This window comes from Mustelus asterias, chromosome 12 (genome assembly GCF_964213995.1).
Source record: "Mustelus asterias chromosome 12, sMusAst1.hap1.1, whole genome shotgun sequence".
In the NCBI taxonomy this organism is placed as follows: domain Eukaryota; kingdom Metazoa; phylum Chordata; class Chondrichthyes; order Carcharhiniformes; family Triakidae; genus Mustelus; species Mustelus asterias.
Window position 1 is genome coordinate 19,183,377 of NC_135812.1, and position 19,604 is coordinate 19,202,980.

At 44.9% G+C, this 19,604-nt stretch overlaps 1 protein-coding gene across 1 annotated transcript in view; it reads left to right on the forward strand.

The window, feature by feature from the left end:
• The window catches only part of nsrp1 (nuclear speckle splicing regulatory protein 1), a 45,421-nt gene that overhangs the window by 20,752 nt on the left and 5,065 nt on the right, over positions 1 to 19,604 (forward strand). The window contains exons 3-5 of the mRNA XM_078224902.1: positions 6,613 to 6,669; positions 11,395 to 11,523; positions 15,363 to 15,570. Of these exons, the coding sequence (XP_078081028.1) occupies positions 6,613 to 6,669; positions 11,395 to 11,523; positions 15,363 to 15,570 (394 nt within the window). The remainder of the gene's footprint in view (positions 1 to 6,612; positions 6,670 to 11,394; positions 11,524 to 15,362; positions 15,571 to 19,604) is intronic.

Here is a 19,604-nt window from a genome sequence, read left to right on the forward strand (position 1 = left end):
CTTTGTCTCTCTCTCTCTCTCTCTCGCTTTGTCTCTCTCTCTCTCGCTTTGTCTCTCTCTCGCTTTGTCACTCTCTCTCTCTCGCTTTGTCTCTCTTTCTCTCTCTCGCTTTGTCTCTCTCTCTCTCGCTTTGTCTCTCTCTCTCTCGCTTTGTCTCTCTCTCTCGCTTTGTCTCTCTCTCGCTTTGTCTCTCTCTCTCTCTCGCTTTGTCTCTCTCTCTCTCTCGCTTTGTCTCTCTCTCTCTCTCGCTTTGTCTCTCTCTCTCTCTCGCTTTGTCTCTCTCTCTCTCTCGCTTTGTCTCTCTCTCTCTCTCGCTTTGTTTCTCTCTCTCTCTCTCGCTTTGTCTCTCTCTCGCTTTGTCTCTCTCTCGCTTTGTCTCTCTCTCGCTTTGTCTCTCTCTCTCTTTGTCCCTCTCTCTCTCTCTTTGTCTCTCTCTCTCTCTTTGTCTCTCTCTCTCTCTCTCTTTGTCTCTCTCTCTCTCTTTGTCTCTCTCTTTGTCCCTCTCTCTCTCTCTTTGTGTGTGTCTCTCTCTCTCTTTGTCTCTCTCTCTCTTTGTCTCTCTCTCTCTTTGTCTCTCTCTCTCTTTGTCTCTCTCTCTCTTTGTCTCTCTCTCTCTTTGTCTCTCTCTCTCTTTGTCTCTCTCTCTCTTTGTCTCTGTCTCTCTCTCTTTGTCCCTCTCTTTGTCTCTCTCTCTCTCTTTGTGTGTGTGTCTCTCTCTCTTTGTCTCTCTCTCTCTTTGTCTCTCTCTCTCTTTGTCTCTCTCTCTCTTTGTCTCTCTCTCGCTTTGTCTCTCTCTCTCTCTTTGTCTCTCTCTCTCTCTTTGTCTCTCTCTCTCTCTTTGTCTCTCTCTCTCTTTGTCTCGCTCTCTGTCTCTCTCTCTTTATCTCTCTCTCTCTCTGTCTCTCTCTCTCGCTTTGTCTCTCTCTCTCTCACTTTGTCTCTCTCTCTCACTTTGTCTCTCTCTCTGTTTGTCTCTCTCTCTCACTTTGTCTCTCTCTCACTTTGTCTCTCTCTCTCTTTGTCTCTCTCTCTCTTTGTCTCTTTCTCTTTGTCTCTCTCTCTCTGTCTCTCTCTCTCGCTTTGTCTCTGTCTCTCTCTCTCTTTGTCTCTCTCTCTCTTTGTCCCTCTCTTTGTCTCTCTCTCTCTCTCTCTTTGTCTCTCTATCTCTTTGTCTCTCTCTGTCTCTCTCTTTGTCTCTCTCTCTCTCTCGCTTTGTCTCTGTCTCTCTCTCTCTCTCTGTGTGTGTCTCTCTCTCTTTGTTTCTCTCTCTTTGTCTCTCTCTCTCTCTTTGTCCCTCTCTCTCTCTTTGTTCCTCTCTCTCTCTTTGTTCCTCTCTCTCTCTTTGTTCCTCTCTCTCTCTTTGTTCCTCTCTCTCTCTTTGTTCCTCTCTCTCTCTTTGTTCCTCGCTCTCTCTTTGTTTCCCTCCCTCTCTCTTTGTCTCTCTCTCTGTGTCTCTCTCTTTGTGTCTCTCTCCCTCTCTCTCTCTCTCTCTTTGTGTGTGTGTCTCTCTCTCTCTTTGTGTCTCTCTCCCTCTCTCTCTCTCTTTGTCTCTCTCTCTCTCTTTATTTCTCTCTCTCTGTCTCTCTCTCTCTTTGTCTCTCTCTCTCTGTCTCTCTCTCTCGCTTTGTTACTGTCTGTCTCTCTTTGTTTCTCTCTCTTTGTTTCTCTCTCTCTTTGTATCTCTCTCTCTTTGTATCTCTCTCTTTGTGTCTCTCTCTCTCTCTCTCTGTGTCTCTCTCTCTCTCTCTCTCTGTGTCTCTCTCCCTCTCTCGCTCTTTGTGTCTCTCTCTCTCTCTCTCCGTGTCTCTCTCTTTTTGTGTGTGTCTCTCTCTCTCTCTTTGTCTCTCTCTCTCTTTGTCTCTCTCTCTCTTTGTCTCTCTCTCTCTCTTTGTCTCTCTCTCTCTTTCTCTCTCTCTCTCTCTCTCTCTCTCCGTGTCTCTCTCTTTTTGTGTGTGTCTCTCTCTCTCTTTGTCTCTCTCTCTCTTTGTCTCTCTCTCTCTCTCTCTATCTCTGTATTGTACTGAATTAACCCCAGGACAAGAACATTTATATTGAGACCTGGGCCAACATAGGAATGTAGCTGATCCATTTCAATTGCCACACATAACACAATGACCCAATGGATCAAATCACAGCTTGATGAATTTGCACCCAATTGAATATAGCTTTTTCTTTAGTTCTTTCTGTATTAAAATGTGGAGTTACACTTGTGAAGAACTGAGTGGCTTTTACACTGCTGAAAATGCCCTTCTCAAAAATGTGAACACAAGTATTTTTTATATGTATAATATGTATATTCGAAGGATTTATTTTGAAAAACAACAATGCTCTGGTCAGGCTCTGGCTCATTTGCTATCTTGTATTTTTGTTTTAAGAACCTCTGACAAATGGAGTGTCAGTGTTTTTCCAGATGAGTGAGGTGAAAAGCTCTCTATTATTATAACAATATTTAAAAAAAACTTAGATTACCAGTGCTTTGAAGCAGAACATTTAATAAAGGTTTGATTATATCTCGCAGGCATCTAGCAAAACAGGAAATATCTATCAGTCAGTGGGCTTGGGAAATGATTGTAATAAATTGCTGATGTGGTTGAGTTTACATTTTTATTTTTTTGGCTATCCCTATTAAAAGGGCAAAGTGAATTGTAGAATTTATTCCGAGCTTTAGCTTTAAACACACGGTTGATTGCTTTCTTCATTATTTTCTGCGGTACATTGCTGACTAATTTCCTCACTATTCCCCGAAATATTATTTTCTCTTAGAAACATTAATCCTGACTTCTGTTCTTGCTGAGATACAATTTTGTGGGCTCTGGCGCCAGTTGGCACAGCTCCCTCACAGCGCCAGGGACCTGGATTCGATTCCTGACTTGGGTCACTGTCTATGCGGAGTCTGCACGTTCTCCCCATGTCTGCCGGGTGCTCCGGTTTCCTCCCACAGTCTGAAAGATGTGCTGGTTAGGTGCATTGGCCGTGCTAAATTCTTCCACAGAGTACCCGAACAGGTGCCAGAGTGTGGCAACAGCAGATTTTCACAGTAACTTCATTGCAATGTTAATGTAAGCCTACTTGTGGCACTAATAAATAAACTTTAAACTTAGATTATATTTGAAACAATAAACGCACAGTTAAGCACCACTTCAACTCATGGGGCTTGAAGTGAAGTTAGCTTATAGACATTTCTGTATGAGCCTCAAGCATGTGTAAACTGTATTATATGAGTGATTGCTCAGTACCTGGAGCCTGCAGTACAGTACAGTGTTTAGTGTAAGCTGCTGTGCAGTTTCACGGAACTGACATTGACTTGTTTTAGTGGAAAAGTTATTGCAAAGCACATGTTAGAAGCCCATTGGAGTTTATTAGGAAATAGATATAGATTTAAGTTTTTTAAAATTATGTGTTGATAAGGTCAATCCTGGGCGTGGTTTCAGTTTTGAGGTTCTGTGAAATGTAGCAGAGAGGTCTCTAAGCACTGTTTATATATAGGCATTTTTAATAAAGTTTTACCCACTCTAGAAGTGAAAGGATGTGTTACCCGGTAGTTTAGGGAAGTTTAAAAAAACACATGTTGAAAAGAACTGTGCTGTTGCCTAGTTACAGGGGATCAGAGAGACTCAGAGAGACATAAGGTGACCCTGAAGGAAAGCACCATTCCACAAGAGGTGACCGAATGGGCAGGGAAGGAAAGGAACAGTTGGAAAGTCCCAGGGGAGTAGGGCAGGAAGGTCCCTGGACAGCAGCTAAGTCAAGGAACAAGGACAGGGATCGAAAATGGCTCCTGTTCAGTGATGTTACAGTTGGGAATAGAGCAGAAGACTCGGAAATGGAGAGTAAGATACAGGAGGCAGACTGAAAGCAAAATAGGCTTCCAGAAAGCCAGAAGATACAAAGAGATGGCCAAATGTGGGTGATTGACAATTACGAGGCAGTGGTGTTCCATTGGCACAGCCGAGTATCTGAGAGAGTGCGTGGAAGGTGAAGCTTGAATGCGCGTGAATCGAGTTTCCGTGTGGCCAGTTGGCTCTCGGCGTGGCGAGCGTCTGGCGGAAGTTGAGAGGTCCTGGGAGTTGTTTTGGTGGCCACTATCACTTGGTTCCAGAGTGTGGTATGATTGACCACAGTTTGCCTATTAGTACATTGGGCGGCACGGTAGCACAGTGGTTAGCACTGCTGCTTCACAGCTCCAGAGACCTGGTTTCGATTCCCGGCTTGGGTCACTGTCTGTGTGGAGTTTGCACATTCTCCTCGTGTCTGCGTGGGTTTTCTCCGGGTGCTCCGGTTTCCTCCCACAGTCCAAAGATGTGCGGGTTAGGTTGATTGGCTATGCTAAAAGAAAATTGCCCCTTAGTGTCCTGAGATGCGTAGGTTAGAGGGACTAGTGGATAAAATATGTAGGGATATAGGGGTAGGGCCTGGGTGGGATTGTGGTCGGTGCAGACTCGATGGGCCGAATGGCCTCTTTCTGTACTGTAGGGTTTCTATGATTTCTATGATATGAGCGGTATATTTACTGTGAACATTAGCATATAAGATAGAAAAAATCCTTACAAGTCTGTATATATCTGCAAAGGTATACCTGTGGATGAAGGAGTAGTTTGCTATAGTTCACTCACTGCTGGAGTTCCTCTGGGGCCCAACCATCTTCAGCTGCTTTATCAATGTTCTTCCATCATAAGGTCAGAAATGGGGATGTTTGCTGATGACTGCACAATGTTCAACACCGTTTGTGACTCCTCAGATACTGTAGAAGTCCACGTCCAAATGCAGCAAGACCTGGACAATATTCAGGCTCGGGTTGACAATTGGAAGGTAACATTCACTCCCACAAGTGCCAGGCAATGATCATCTCCAACAAGAGAGAATCTAAACATCGCCCCTTGATATTCAGCAGCATTACTGTCGCTGAATCCCCACTATCAACATGGACTAGCCGTATAAATACTGTGGCTACAAGAGCGGGGTCAGAGGCTAGAAATCCTGTGGCGAGTGACTCACCTCCTGACTCCCAAAGCCTGTCCACAATCTACAAGGCACAAGTCAGGAGTGTGAAGGAATACTGTCACCTTGCCTGGATGAGTGCAGCTCAAAGATGGGAAATGAGATGTTCTTTATTTTTACAAAGTGGTCAGATATGTGAGATAGAGAATGAATTGGAGAGTACAATAACACCTAACCCCAGTCCTGTCATATGGTGTGCAACAGTTCAGAATCAAGTAATTTTAATTTATTCTTCAGGCTTTTGATTGATTACTGTTTAGGATCAGGGAAGGACTTGAAGCTTTTTTGTTCCAATCAGGTTATTCAAAGCTGAAAGTGGATGATTCTGTGAATTTAACATTGTTTGACCTCTCCCAACCATAATCCTACCTAAACTGAAAGAAGTCACAAATGCTAAGAACTGCTGAAGTAAAAATTCAGTGCACTCCCCAAAAATACAACCAACAATGGGTATTCCGTGAAAATTTGGCACCACCTGCATGTGTGGGGGAATAACCTCAGGCCTACTCTTGTCTATATGCATAGTGAATGGTTTAGAACTCTAGCTGAGGACTTAAAGTTTATTTATTAGTGTCACAAGTCGGCTTACATTAACATTGCAATGAAGTTATTGTGAAAATCCCCCAGTCGCCACACTCCAGCGCCTGTTCAGGTACACTGAGAGAGAATTCAGCATGGCCAATGCATCTAACCAGCACGTCTTTTGGACTGTGGGAGGAAACCTCAGCACCCGGAGGAAATCCCTGCAGACACGGGGAGAACATGCAGACTCCGGACAGACAGTGACCCAAGCTGGGAATCGAACCCAGGTTCCTGGCACTGTGAGGCAGCAGTGCTAACCACTGTGCCACCGCGCAACTTGGAGCATCTCTCCCATCTTTACAATCCTGAAATGACTCATGGGTGTGACCAGGTCAGATATAGATTCTGGTGGACCAAGGGCTGATAAAATAACATTCATATTCCTGACAAGGTTATCAGTGCAAATTAAGTTGCCCTTTGACCATTTGTACATCTATTGCCTGTTCCCAATGATTGTGACGTGCTGTGGTATAAGTCATGGAGAGTGGGCCACCCCAATGTGTGTTTTGCAGTATGAAGATTTAGCAGTATTGCATCCTGGAAAAATTGAATCTACATTGAATTAATTTTGAGAAAACCGGTTCTCCTTTTTAAGTTGCATATCTTATTGAAGCATGCTGTACAAACGATTTAGTAAATCACTCTTGCACAATTTTGATGGATAGCACGTTTAAAATTGATGCAGTTCACATTATAGCCTAGAATAAAATACCAAGCTGCAATGTTAGTGTACAAATGCTCAATGTATTTGTAAGAAGCTAATGTTTTTAAGAGGCATTTATCCGTTCTAATAATTTTTTACAAACATTTCAAGCATTATGTTAATATCATGCAGCACAATGTCTAGACTCCTGTTTCTGTGTCTATTGGCTATCACTTAGTTCTGTAACTCATTTTTAATTTGAATATTTATGTGTCTCCATTGGATAGATTAATGTCCATATTTTAAAAAAATGTTGCTTCATCATTAATCTTAAGACAAATTATTCCACATAATAAGTTTGAGTCGGTGCTTTGATTCTCTGCTTGCAGACCTCAGTCAATGAGAGCCTTCAGAAGGAGTCGCAAAAGAAAAAAATGATGAAGCAGGTATGTTTCTGTTTAAGCTTTTCAAGCTGTCATTTTTAACCTACAAGAAAATAACACGCCCATATTCACTTTAATTGAATCCAGCCAGGGTGAATTCAAATTATTTCAGTAAATACCACAGTGAAACCTCAACATGACTGGTGTACAATCATTGTAGAAAGTCACATATTATGCAAGGAAATATTTTCTTGAGTTTCACGTGCGGTTATATTTAATGTTCCAGTCTCCTCAGCTGAGGAGATGTAACATGGAGGGAAACACTTCAGAGTAAAAGAGAAATAAAAAACATGTTAACCTATATTTGAATCTGCAGCTGTTGGTAGGAATTTACTTGCACAACTCAATTGGCTCCATCCTGCACCCAAATTCATTTGTGAAATGGAGCAGTCAAATGATCTTTTCCTTGACGTGCTACTTGTGAAATCTGCCAACAGGTTCCCTATCACTGACTACTGCCAGCCTATCTTCACTGGTCAATATATACATTGGGATTCCTACTGTTGCCCGCGCTATAAGATTGGCCTGATCGGCAACTGTGTAAATACAGTCTGAGCCATTTGATCACTGTGCAAGCTTGACACTGAAATAGGGTACATCAAAGCACCCAAATGGCTACACTGATCAGGTCATTGCTCACTGTATATCACACAGCGGCTTAAGGCTGCCACTTGCGGTCCTGAAAAGTGCCCAGTCTATCTTCTCGGATTGCCCTGGAAGGATAAAGTGTCTCAAAAATTTAAGCAACAGGCGAAGCTAGCTGTTTCACGCTGCTACTATGCAGTAGCAACACAGATAGTATTTGCCACTAGCAGGATGCTGCTGTCAAGCCAAAGAGATGTTTTGCCAAACACGCAATTGAGTAATGCAGTATATGAATTTCAGTGCCAGTGTGATGCCAGACATCTCAGCCGTACGTCCCAATGACTGAGGGGCCAAACAACATATTTCTTTGACTACTTGCAATAGGTAAAGTGTTGACTGTCCCAATCAGCCTGTGCTGGCAAAACTCAAAACAGTGTCCAACATTAGATATGATTCTGCGATTGGACAGCACTTGCTCAACAATCCTGATTGTGCTAAGAATTACACCTAGTGGCTCACTAATGTGTGCTAGAAGCTACATGTATTCACATATGTGGCCTTGTCCTTTTCAGACAGAAGGAGCATATTCATACATTGCACCTTTCAACTAAACAGAAACTCGGGTAACAGCCATTCTCTGGTTCGTTCCCCATGGCAATGTCTTGACCAATCAAGAGTCAACCTGCGTGGTTTGAATTTAAACAAAGGCTTGGCAGTTAACTGTTCACTGATGCATTCTCCATGGTAACGTTCTACCAATCAAAGTCCACTTGCTAACCAACTAGCGCTCTCTTCTCGAGCAGTATAAATTGTTGCTCCCTTTACAATTGATATTCTTGTGAATCTGTCCTGATGAGTTCAAGACAAAAAACTTTGACAGCAAACCTTTTTTCAGCAATACTCAAGTTCTGTACTACTAACAAATAGTTTGATATTTAGATAGATGACTTGAAATGTATCACTGAAGTATTAAGATGAATCACAATGTGGTCTCTATGGATTTATCATATTTGCTGAAGTTATGTCACATGGTTATGCCCACTAACACTAAATATTTTTGATTTAGACATCTATTTATGGTTGAAAACTGGATTTGTATTTTAAGTGACCAAGTATGGCTTAGTGGGAACTCTCTTCCCACTAATTCAGAACCTGAGCACACTTTTTGCCATTCCATATCAAGCACATTTACAAATAAAATCTTAATTCAACTTTTGCAAGATATCCTGTATGAAGATTGCTGAATATGGATTGGGTCAGTTTTTGCCGGCCCCTGATCCAAATTATTATTACCCAATGAGGAAAAAAAGATGAGGCCTTCAATCAGTAGATCTGGAAGGAAAGTCCAGTTGCAACTGGACATTAAATATTTGACCTGTGTGGAACACGCTGATTTGATTCAGTCATTTCAGATGATCAGAGTACATGTACTGTGGACATCCATAAAAATGGTTTTGCCTGTGTGGTGTCTTCTATATTCATTATTTCCCAAGTTATTGCATGGATAACTAGTCCAACAAGTGACTCTGTCATTGCTAAACAAAGAAGGGAATAACTTCTTTATATAATGCTTTGTCATTCATAACGTCTCAAAACTATTTACATCTAATGAGTTACTTTAAGGAGTGGTTACTGTCCAATGCTACAATTACCTGAAGTTGCATTTTTATACCATCTTTCACAACTCCAAGTTGTGGAGGACATTACAGACAGCCAATTACATTTTGAGTTTTAGTCATTTTTTGTAGACATGTGTCAATCATGGTGGTGGTTTAAATATGAATTTTGGCTAGGATGTCAGAAGAACATTTTTCGTATCGCTAAGAGATCTTAATATCCAATTGAACCATCAGAATGGTCTCTTGGATTAATGTCTAAACTCACCCCAAGAACTATCCATTTGTTCAGTAACAAATTTTGATTTCTGGTGCATTATCCTGCCTTGACCTTGCTGCGCTTTCAACACAGTTGACAACATCATCCTTTCCCGATAACTTTACTCTATTTCCAGCTTGTTTGGGCTGCTGGATCTGACTTCACTCTTTACTAAATTATTTCATGGCTTTCCCCTCCCTATTTGTATTGTCATGCAAATTTCTCTTTTTTTCTATTCCTCCCCCCCCCCCTCCTTCTCTCCCCCTCTTCCCTCTCTCCCCCCTCCCCCTTTCTCCCTCCCCCTTTCTCCCTCCCCCTTTCTCCCTCCCCCTTTCTCTCCCTCCCCCTTTCTCTCCCTCCCCCTTTCTCTCCCTCCCCCTTTCTCTCCCTCCCCCTTTCTCTCCCTCCCCCTTTCTCTCCCTCCCCCTTTCTCTCCCTCCCCCTTTCTCTCCCTCCCCCTTTCTCTCCCTCCCCCTTTCTCTCCCTCCCCCTTTCTCTCCCTCCCCCTTTCTCTCCCTCCCCCTTTCTCTCCCTCCCCCTTTCTCTCCCTCCCCCTTTCTCTCCCTCCCCCTTTCTCTCCCTCCCCCTTTCTCTCCCTCCCCCTTTCTCTCCCTCCCCCCTTCTCTCCCTCCCCCTTTCTCTCCCTCCCCCCTTCTCTCCCTCCCCCTTTCTCTCCCTCCCCCTCCCCTTTCTCTCCCTCCCCCTTTCTCTCCCTCCCTCCCTCCCCCTTTCTCTCCCTCCCTCCCTCCCCCTTTCTCTCCCTCCCTCCCTCCCCCTTTCTCTCCCTCCCTCCCCCCCTTTCTCTCCCTCCCTCCCCCCCTTTCTCTCCCTCCCTCCCCCCTTTCTCTCCCTCCCTCCCCCCCTTCTCTCCCTCCCTCCCCCCTTCTCTCCCTCCCTCCCCCCCTTCTCTCCCTCCCTCCCCCCCTTTCTCTCCCTCCCTCCCCCCCTTTCTCTCCCTCCCTCCCCCCCTTTCTCTCCCTCCCTCCCCCCCCTTTCTCTCCCTCCCTCCCCCCCCTTTTTCTCCCTCCCTCCCCCCCCCCCTTTCTCTCCCTCCCTCCCCCCCCTTCTCTCCCTCCCTCCCCCCCCCTTTCTCTCCCTCCCTCCCCCCCCTTTCTCTCCCTCCCTCCCCCCCCTTTCTCTCCCTCCCTCCCCCCCTTTCTCTCCCTCCCTCCCCCCCCTTTCTCTCCCTCCCTCCCCCCCTTTCTCTCCCCCCTCCCCCCCTTTCTCTCCCTCCCTCCCCCCCCTTTCTCTCCCTCCCTCCCCCCCTTTCTCTCCCTCCCTCCCCCCCTTTCTCTCACTCCCTCCCCCCCTCTTTCTCCCCTCCCTCCCCCCCTTTCTCTCCCTCCCTCCCCCCCCCTTTCTCTCCCTCCCTCCCTCCCCCCCTTTCTCTCCCTCCCTCCCTCCCCCCCTTTCTCTCCCTCCCTCCCCCCCTTTCTCTCCCTCCCTCCCCCCCTTTCTCTCCCTCCCTCCCCCCCCTTTCTCTCCCCCCCCCTTTCTCTCCCCCCCCTTTCTCTCCCCCCCCTTTCTCTCCCCCCCCTTTCTCTCCCCCCCCTTTCTCTCCCCCCCCTTTCTCTCCCCCCCCTTTCTCTCCCCCCCCTTTCTCTCCCTCCCCTTTTCTCTCCCTCCCTCCCCTTTTCTCTCCCTCCCTCCCCTTTTCTCTCCCTCCCTCCCCCTTTCTCTCCCTCCCCCCCCTTTCTCTCCCTCCCTCCCCCCTTTCTCTCCCTCCCTCCCCTTTTCTCTCCCTACCTCCCCCTTTCTCTCCCTCCCCCCTTTCCCGCCCTCCGTCTCTCCCCCCTCCTTTCCCGCCCTCCGTCTCTCCCCCCCCCTTTCCTGCCCTCCGTCTCTCCCCCCCCCCCTTTCCCGCCCTCCGTCTCTCCCCCCCCCTTTCCCGCCCTCCGTCTCTTCCCCCCCCCTTTCCCGCCCTCCGTCTCTTCCCCCCCTCCCTTTCCCGCCCTCCGTCTCTCCCCCCCCCCTCCCCCCCTTTCCCGCCCTCCGTCTCCCCCCCCTTTCTCACTCTCTTTTCTCTCTCTCTCTCTCTTCTCTCTCCTTCAAACATGTTAACATTTTCTTTGGTTCTGTGTTCATCTTCTGGATGATGTCTCTCAATTGCTTTGGACTATTTCTGCATTTATGTATGTAAATACTTGTAGTACTGGTTAAGTGTTACACTTTTTCCTGGGTGTATGAAAGAAGTTGCCATTTATAATTAACTGCTAAATCTCAGATTTTGAGCATTTGATCAATATCTGGTAAATGTTTGTGTAACAGACTAAGTTGGAAATACAGAAGGCACTGGAGGAAGATGCCACAGTCTATGAATATGACAGTGTTTATGACGACCTGCAGCAGAAAAAATTGGAAAGCAGCACAAAGTTATTGTCTGGTACAAATAAACAGGTAAATGTGCTCATTGTGAAATAATCTTTTTGTCAGCTGAGCTGCCCTCCTTGTATTAAAAAATATCCTATCCCTGCCCAATGCCCCACTCCCTTTTGTTGGGACTTTCCATCCAGTGGCCGTCTCTGGTACAGAGCAAACACTATGAATAACATATCAGATGATGCAGCAAATTAAATTGCAGTGCTGTGTGCTCTCATTTTATCCTGCTGAGTGTTCCAATGTTTGACACTTAAAGCAAAATAAAGAAGATGCTGAATATCTGAAATAAAAACAGAAAATACTGGAAATATGCAGCAGTAAGAAGTCTCACAGAACCAGGTTAAAGTCCAACAGGTTTATTTGGTCGCAAAATCCACTAGTTTTCGGAGCGCTGCCTCTTCATCAGGTAAGGAGCAGCGCTCCGAAAACTAGTGGATTTTGCTACCAAATAAACCTGCTGGACTTTAACCTGGTGCTGTGCGACTTCTTACTGTGTTTACCCCAGTCCAACGCCGGCATCTCCACACCACAATATGCAGCAGGTCAGGCAACATCTGTGGAGGGAGAAACAAAGTTCATAGAAATCATAGAAACCCTACAGTACAGAAAGAGGCCATTCGGCCCATCGAGTCTGCACCGACCACAATCCCACCCAGGCCCTACCCCCATATCCCTACATATTTTTACCCACTAATCCCTCTGATCTACACATCCCAGGACACTAAGGGCAATTTTAGCATGGCCAATCAACCTAACCCGCACATCTTTGGACTGTGGGAAGAAACCGGAGCACCCGGAGGAAACCCACGCAGACACGAGGAGAATGTGCAAACTCCACACAGACAGTGACCCAAGCCGGGAATCGAACCCAGGTCCCTGGAGCTGTGAAGCAGCAGTGCTAACCACTGTGCTACCGTGCCGCCCAGGTTAATGGGCTGGATTCTGTCAGGCCGACAGGGGTCTCACCCACTGGTTGGAGCACCGGCGGGAAACCCCACAGTTACGTGGGGGAGGCTCGACAGAATCAAATGCCCTTCTGGCACTTAAGGGGCCACTGTCTACTTTTTAAAATCCATACAATGCCATTCGGGCCCATCGAGCCTGCACCGACAACAATCCCACCCAGGCCCTATTCCCATAACCTCACATATTAATGCTGCTAGTTCCCCTGACACGAAGGGGCAATTTATCATGGCCAATCAACCTAACCCGCACATCTTTGGACTATGGGAGGAAACCGGAGCACCCGGAGGAAACCCACGCAGACACGGGGAGAATGTGCAAACTCCACACAGACAGTGACCTGAAGCTGGAATCGAACCCAGGTCCTGGCACTGTGAGGCAGCAGTGCTAACCACTGTGCCATCGTGCCGTCTACATAAAAGGTATCGACCTAAAGCATTAACTCTGTGTTCTCTTCACAAATTCTTCTGACATGCTGTGTATTTCCAGCACTCCTGTCACCTAATGTTTGCTCCTGGTGCAGGAGGCTTGAGGATTGCCCATATATGAACCCATATCCTTGCGTGCCACTAAACTGTTATGCTGCCAGGCAGATTATTAATTTTTAAAGTTAATTTCTAATCAAAAGCATTTTACAAATATTTTTAATTGATGAATAATTGAATATTTATCATTATTTAGTGTGTGCATAGTCACAGCCAAACAATAGCTTTGTCAGTGGCTAGATGGAGTTCTTTAAACCCATTGGACCATTGAACCATAGAATCCCTACAGTGCAGAAAGAGGCCAGTCGACCATCAAGTCTGCACCGATTCTCTGAAAGAGCATCTGCTAACCACTGTGCCACCGTGCCACCCTTTCATGTTTAGTTAGTGCACGCTCCTCGATAATGTGAGCCATTGTATGGACTGCACCACAGCTGTAATCGATCTTAACAACCCCACTGATGTCAGGTGGTTGTACAGAGGCCTTGGCCAGTCTGGACACGGTTTAAAAGGACCCACAGTTACCAAGGGAGATCAAGGGCAACTGGATGAGCAATGGGGTGTACAATAAGAGAGTTGTTTATGATGATGTTTTCTCCCGCCACAGGTCCTCAGCTGTTACTCCTTGACATGGTGGCTTTAACCGCATGGGGTGGCATGAGGGCTGATGAATGATAGACTGAAAGCCCACACAAGCTTTCATAATATAGAGGTGTTTTAAATATGGAATATGTTAGAAATAAAGAAGGTTGAATAGTGACTAAAGCTTCTGGTAGATTACAATTATTCGTTAATTATTTAGTTTTGAGTGTTCATATAGATAGACATTACTCATAGAAAATGACAATGCAAGTGCCTTTGGTACATTGGCCTTTATAAATCGGAGTATCGAGTATAAAAGTTGGAGTGTTATGGTAAGGTTATATAAGGCATTGGTGAGGCCGAATTTGGAGTATTGTGTACAGTTTTGGTCACCTAGTTACAGGAAGGATGTAAATAAGATTGAAAGAGTGCAGAGAAGGTTCACAAGGATGTTGCCGGGACTTGAGAAGCTGAGTTACAGAGAGAGATTGAATAGGTTGGGACTTTATTCCCTGGAGCGTAGAAGATTGAGGGGAGATTTGATGGAGGTGTATAAGATTTTGATGGGTATAGATAGAGTGAATGCAAGCAGGCTTTTTCCGCTGAGGCTAGGGGAGAAAAAAAACAGAGGGCATGGGTTAAGGGTGAAAGGAGAAAAGTTTAAAGGGAATATTAGGGGGGGCTTCTTCACGCAGACAGTGGTGGGAGCGTGGAATGAGCTGCCGGATAAAGTGGTAAATGCGGGGTCACTTTTAACATTTAAGAAAAACTTGGACGGGTTCATGGATGAGAGGGGTGTGGAGGGATATGGTCCAAGTGCAGGTCAGTGGGACTAGGCATAAAATGGTTCGGCACAGACAAGAAGGGCCAAAAGGCCTGTTTCTGAGCTGTAATTTTCTATGGTTCTATGGTTCTATTAAGGTATGAAATTTTTATTACTCCTCAAAGGTGTTCCTTTCATAGATAATGAATTTTTTTTAAGCACTTGAAATTTGTATTCAAATTGAAGCTTGTTTATTAATAGTTAACAGATCCTTTTTTCCTTTTTGTCCATTCACTCGACTAAAATAAAAGTTATTTTTGTATAATTGACCTTTAAAATAATCTCAAAGCATTTGGCTCAGATTTTTCCATTGTAATGTCAATGCTGACCCATTTTAAATTAATGGGGTACAACCAAGAGTCTAAAGTCTATAGGTTTATAGGATGCCTAAAAGCAAAAGAGAAACAACTTGCTCTCGAACCTGAGTGAGAAAATGGGCATTCTCTGGGTAATAATTTCAAACATTTCTGCAGTTCGCTTTTATAACAGAAGCAACACGATTTTGGGGAAATTATTCTTGAATTTGTCAATGATAAGAGACCATGCTGGAGACTATTAACTGTATTTATATAAAGATCATAATTGGGGTAATTTGGCAAGGATGCATTCACGGGTCACAAATCTTTACCTTGAGTATTATCCTTTCCGTAAGAATGTCCATTATAGAATGTAAGAGGTAATGCAATCTGAAATGGGGACCACTTCCACTTGCCTATCTTTTCACAGTAGGAAGGGATTTCAGAGTCCTTCCTTTGTGGAATTGCTGTAATTACACATCTTCATTAGGGAATCCGGGTAATAATGATTCTGCTGAACTAGGAATAGTTTATGACACTTGCATCGCATGCGATCAGTTGGAAAACTGGACTTCAGGAGTCTAGTAACTTAAAAGCCTTTTCTCATTCTATTCTTAGTGGTGTATGTTTATATCGGTAAGTTTACAAACTGATTTTAGTTGAAGACTAAGCTGTTGGTACCCCCACCCCCAATATCTTTCTTTAAAGCCCAAGTACATCGAGAACTTACTGAAAGCTGTAGGGGAGCGCAAAAAGGAACAAGACAGAAGGATGGAACGAAAAATCCAAAAGGAAAGAGAGGCTGAAGGAGAGAAGTATATGGACAAAGATGCATTCGTCACTTCTGCCTATAAAAAGAAGCTCCAAGAGCAAGCCGAGGAGAATGAGCAAGAACGCAGAGAAGCAGAGAGAGAAGGTGAGCTAACCTGTATCTGTGCACAAATAACGCACAGAAACCCTGAACTCAGCTGTAATAATCTAGGTAATTTCAAGCAGCAGGATGTAACCAGAATTCAAAGCACACTCAAGATCGCATTTTGTCTTGTGTAGAAATGTCATCTTAAAATATCTTTTTGGGATGGTGGGTTCTGTCTCAATGTTTTATACTCCAAATGAATTACAAATTCCAAGATGCGGTGATGGACGTTCCCGCTCCCTTCACATTAAGCCAGAGCTCCATACAAAGCAGATAGTGCACACCTCAATTTGTGTTGTAAGTTTATTAAAACATTCATGTTTTTGATAACTCGCCTAGAGTAATAAACAGTAATTGAATTGGCCAAAAATGACTACTGCCCATTGGTTTCTGCAAATGATTTGACCTGGTTCTGGTTCCTCCTGAAGAGATGGTGACATTGGACCCCCTTGTGAGGTGCCTAGAATTTGGACAGTGTCAACTTTCAGATGAGCTGCAACACCCAACAGCACCATCTGTGCTCCAATCTGGCCTCCAACTGCTGCCAATGTAGCACTTTTTCTCCCAATCCTCCACTTTATAGAGGTATATTGAGATTTAATTCAAGCTAATGATTTCAAAATTTGGTTCACTAGCCTTTGCTTTACTTTGCTGACGCTGAAGTAGCGCTGAAGGGCACAAAAATTTGCTATACGATTAGAATGGGCCAAGTTGAATGCTGGTCTCTGATTATCATCTCGGAGTCATAGAATTGTTACAGTGCAGAAGGAGACCATTTGGCCCATTGTGTCTGCACCAGAGTAGCCATGAATATAAAAAGAAATGTTCATTTGCATTATCTGCACTGAAAGCCAGTGGTATGATTCAGCTTTGGCATTGAACTGCATTACTGATGTTGGACATGCCTGCCTGATTTGTTTTGTTGCTGGATAATTTCCTCGGGGGACAGGGAGGCAAAATTTACCTAATATCTCAGTGGTACAAAGTGGATGGACAAGTACGAATCTAGAACAGGATATATGTGAAAAGTTTCTGACGAGTTATGATTCACAGAGGGTGGGGATCGGAGGCCATTGAGGAAAGTGTTAATGTAGAAGCAGAAAGTGCTGGAAATACTCAGCAGATCTGCCAGCATGGACGGAGATAGAAACAAGAGTTAACATTTTCAGTCAAGTATGACTCTTTTTCAGGTTCTGAGACGAGTCAAATACAAACCTGAAGAAGTGTCATTCTTGGCTTGAAACTTTAATTCAGTTTCTCTCTCCACAGATGTTGCCCGATTTGTTGAGTATTTCCAACACTTTTGTGGTTACCAGCATCCACCGTATTTGCTATTCTTTGAGCATTAAAGCAGTCTAGTCTACAGATGACAAAATGTACGTGTACGGTTTTCAAAACTAAAAGAACACAAATGGGCAGTCTGGTGGTGGAAGTGAACGACCTTGGTGAGGAATGGTGTATGCAGTTAAAAGCTCAACTCTGCTTGGTTTAGCTTAAGAGACCAGTGGTTATGGAATGGGGTCCTTTGGCAGAGAATGGTCTGGTCTCCCAGATACTGTGTTGAAAGTATATTGTGAACTATCCAGATTGTGCAGTTTTATGTACCACTGCACAGATTGTTTTAGTCATTTGTTTGCAGTAACTCTAGATGGTAAAGAAATCAGTACTTTAGAATAATAATGCTTGTGTGGTGTTGAGCATTTTTTCAGTGGGTCTTATAAAACAGTTCAATTATAATAAATCTCTAAAGTTTGTTAGGCTTGGATAGACTGGAAATAAATAGCGAGTTGACAAGTTGGAATAGTCCTGTTTAACAGAAATGTGGATGATATGTAGCAAAACCTTTTTCATGTAGGAACATAAAATGCAATTTTTATTCGCATTGAGGTTGGTAAAAATGTAGCTGCTTTTTGCATTAAAGGTAGTTATCTCAAGAATCTAAACCATAAAAGTGAATGGACATTAATATTGCAGTAATGGAATAGCCTGATGTACAACTAAGATATGTGTTTGTCATGGAGTGAGTTGTGCAACTTTGCTCATTTAGGATATTAGCATTTATTAAATATTCTTAAGACCTTTCCATGGAGGGTTATAGGTAGGCCTAGAAGGTAGGGATATGTTCGGCACAACTTGTGGGGCCGAAGGGCCTGTTTTGTGCTGTAGTTTTTCTATTTCTATGTTTCTATCTCTAGTCCTCAAAATCTTGGTAAACAAAGAATTCTTAAATACTGAACTATTGATTGTAATGAACTTTAAGGATTGGTTAATACTGCAACCACAGACTCCAGAGAAGCAAAGGAGGCAAGTGATAGGGACAGAATAGAACAGAAAGAAAACTTTTAAAAAGGAAAAACATAGGGAACAACAGCTTAATCCTAACAAGCAGAAGACAGTGAGGGCGATTCTCCCATCAGCACGGCAGGCCGGGAGATTCGCGCATGCGTTCCCGCCGCGCGGACATCTCCAAGTGCTGGATATCCGGCGAGGTCGGGACCATGCTGGAAACTGGCGGGAACAGCAGGTAAGTGATTTAAATCTATTTTTAACCTTATTTTGATGTGATTAACGGGCCCGGGACTGAAGTCTCCGGGCCTGCTAGCATCTCCCAACCAATCAGTACAATTTCACTCCGGCGAGGTTCAGACTAGCTCCCCACTTTCGGGGAAGTAGCAGGAGACCCCGCTGGAGTGAAGGGGGGGGCAATCGGTGCCTCCCAGGGGGTCGGGCGGCGGGGATGTGGTGCCTCTGGGCATGGGCAACCTGGCAGTGCCAGTCTGTGCCCCCTGGCAGTGCCCAAGGGGCAAAGTGCCCATGCCTAAGGGGCACCTTGGCACTGCCCACTGGGCATCAGGCAGTGCCAAGGGGGCAGGGCCTAGGGAGCAGGACCTGGGGGTGATCGGTGGAGTTGGGAGTCCCGCTCCCACTCTGCATAGGGATTGGTCGGGGCTGGAGGGAGGCCAGTGATTGGGGTGGGCTGGGGGAGGGGGGGTGGCCTGCCAGGGGCGTCTGTCTCCTGTGGGGAGAATGGGACTGTCACTGCTGGGGGTGGGTTGCTGGGGTTCAAGGCGCTCTGGGATGAGTGGTTGGGGGGGGGGGGGGGGGGGGGGGTTGGGGCAGGCCCAGGAATGCTCACGCGGGCGCGATGGGGCCATGGGGAGGGCTTTGGTGGGGGGGGGGGGCTGGCCAGCGATTGAGAGGATGACGGATAGGAGCCCTGCAAAATGCGCAGAGGCCCGGAACTGTCAGACTCCGGCCTGAATAGCCCCCCCCCCCCCCCCCCAGCTTTTAATGATATTCCCGATTGTGACTTCTGCATTGCACAGAGTGTGAACTCCCACTGAAAAAATAATCGTGATTTACATCAGTTTACCCATGAATTCAGCACTTAGAACTTTTTGGGAGAATCGCCCCAAGTGTAACTACACAACCATCCTTATAAACTAAAATACGTGCACAGTACCATGAAAAGTGCAGTGAATGAGACATACTGGAAAATAATTTTGCATTGCTAAGGAAGAAGCAGGTTCAATTTCTGTGCCTTTTATCACTGTAAAGTTACTGCAAACCACTTAAGTCAGACCTTTAAAATTGATTAGACTATTGAGGAATAACATTTTTCAAAATGGAAATAGGATGTGAGAAAAATGTGCAAGAGGTTTTACCAATCCCGTGTCACTTTGGATTGATTTCTACAATCCCATCAACGTAATAGACTTTTCTATGAATTTCAAGCTTGTAGGTGATTGTTTCTCCCCTTAGAGTTTCAGCAGGCCCAGGGAAATGAACCCTCTGAATGATGTAATGCAATTCTGCATATTTATTGTAAAAAATCATAGCCTTGTTTTTCCAAAAGACTGTATGGCTACAAAGATTATTAGCAATCAGCAATGTTCTGCTTCATAGTGCCTGATGTGGGAGGCCATGGCCTAGTGGTATCATCGCTAGACTATTAATCCAGAAACTCAGCTAGTGTTCCGGGAACCCGGGTTCGAATCCCATCACGGCAGATGGTGAAATTTGAATTCAATAAA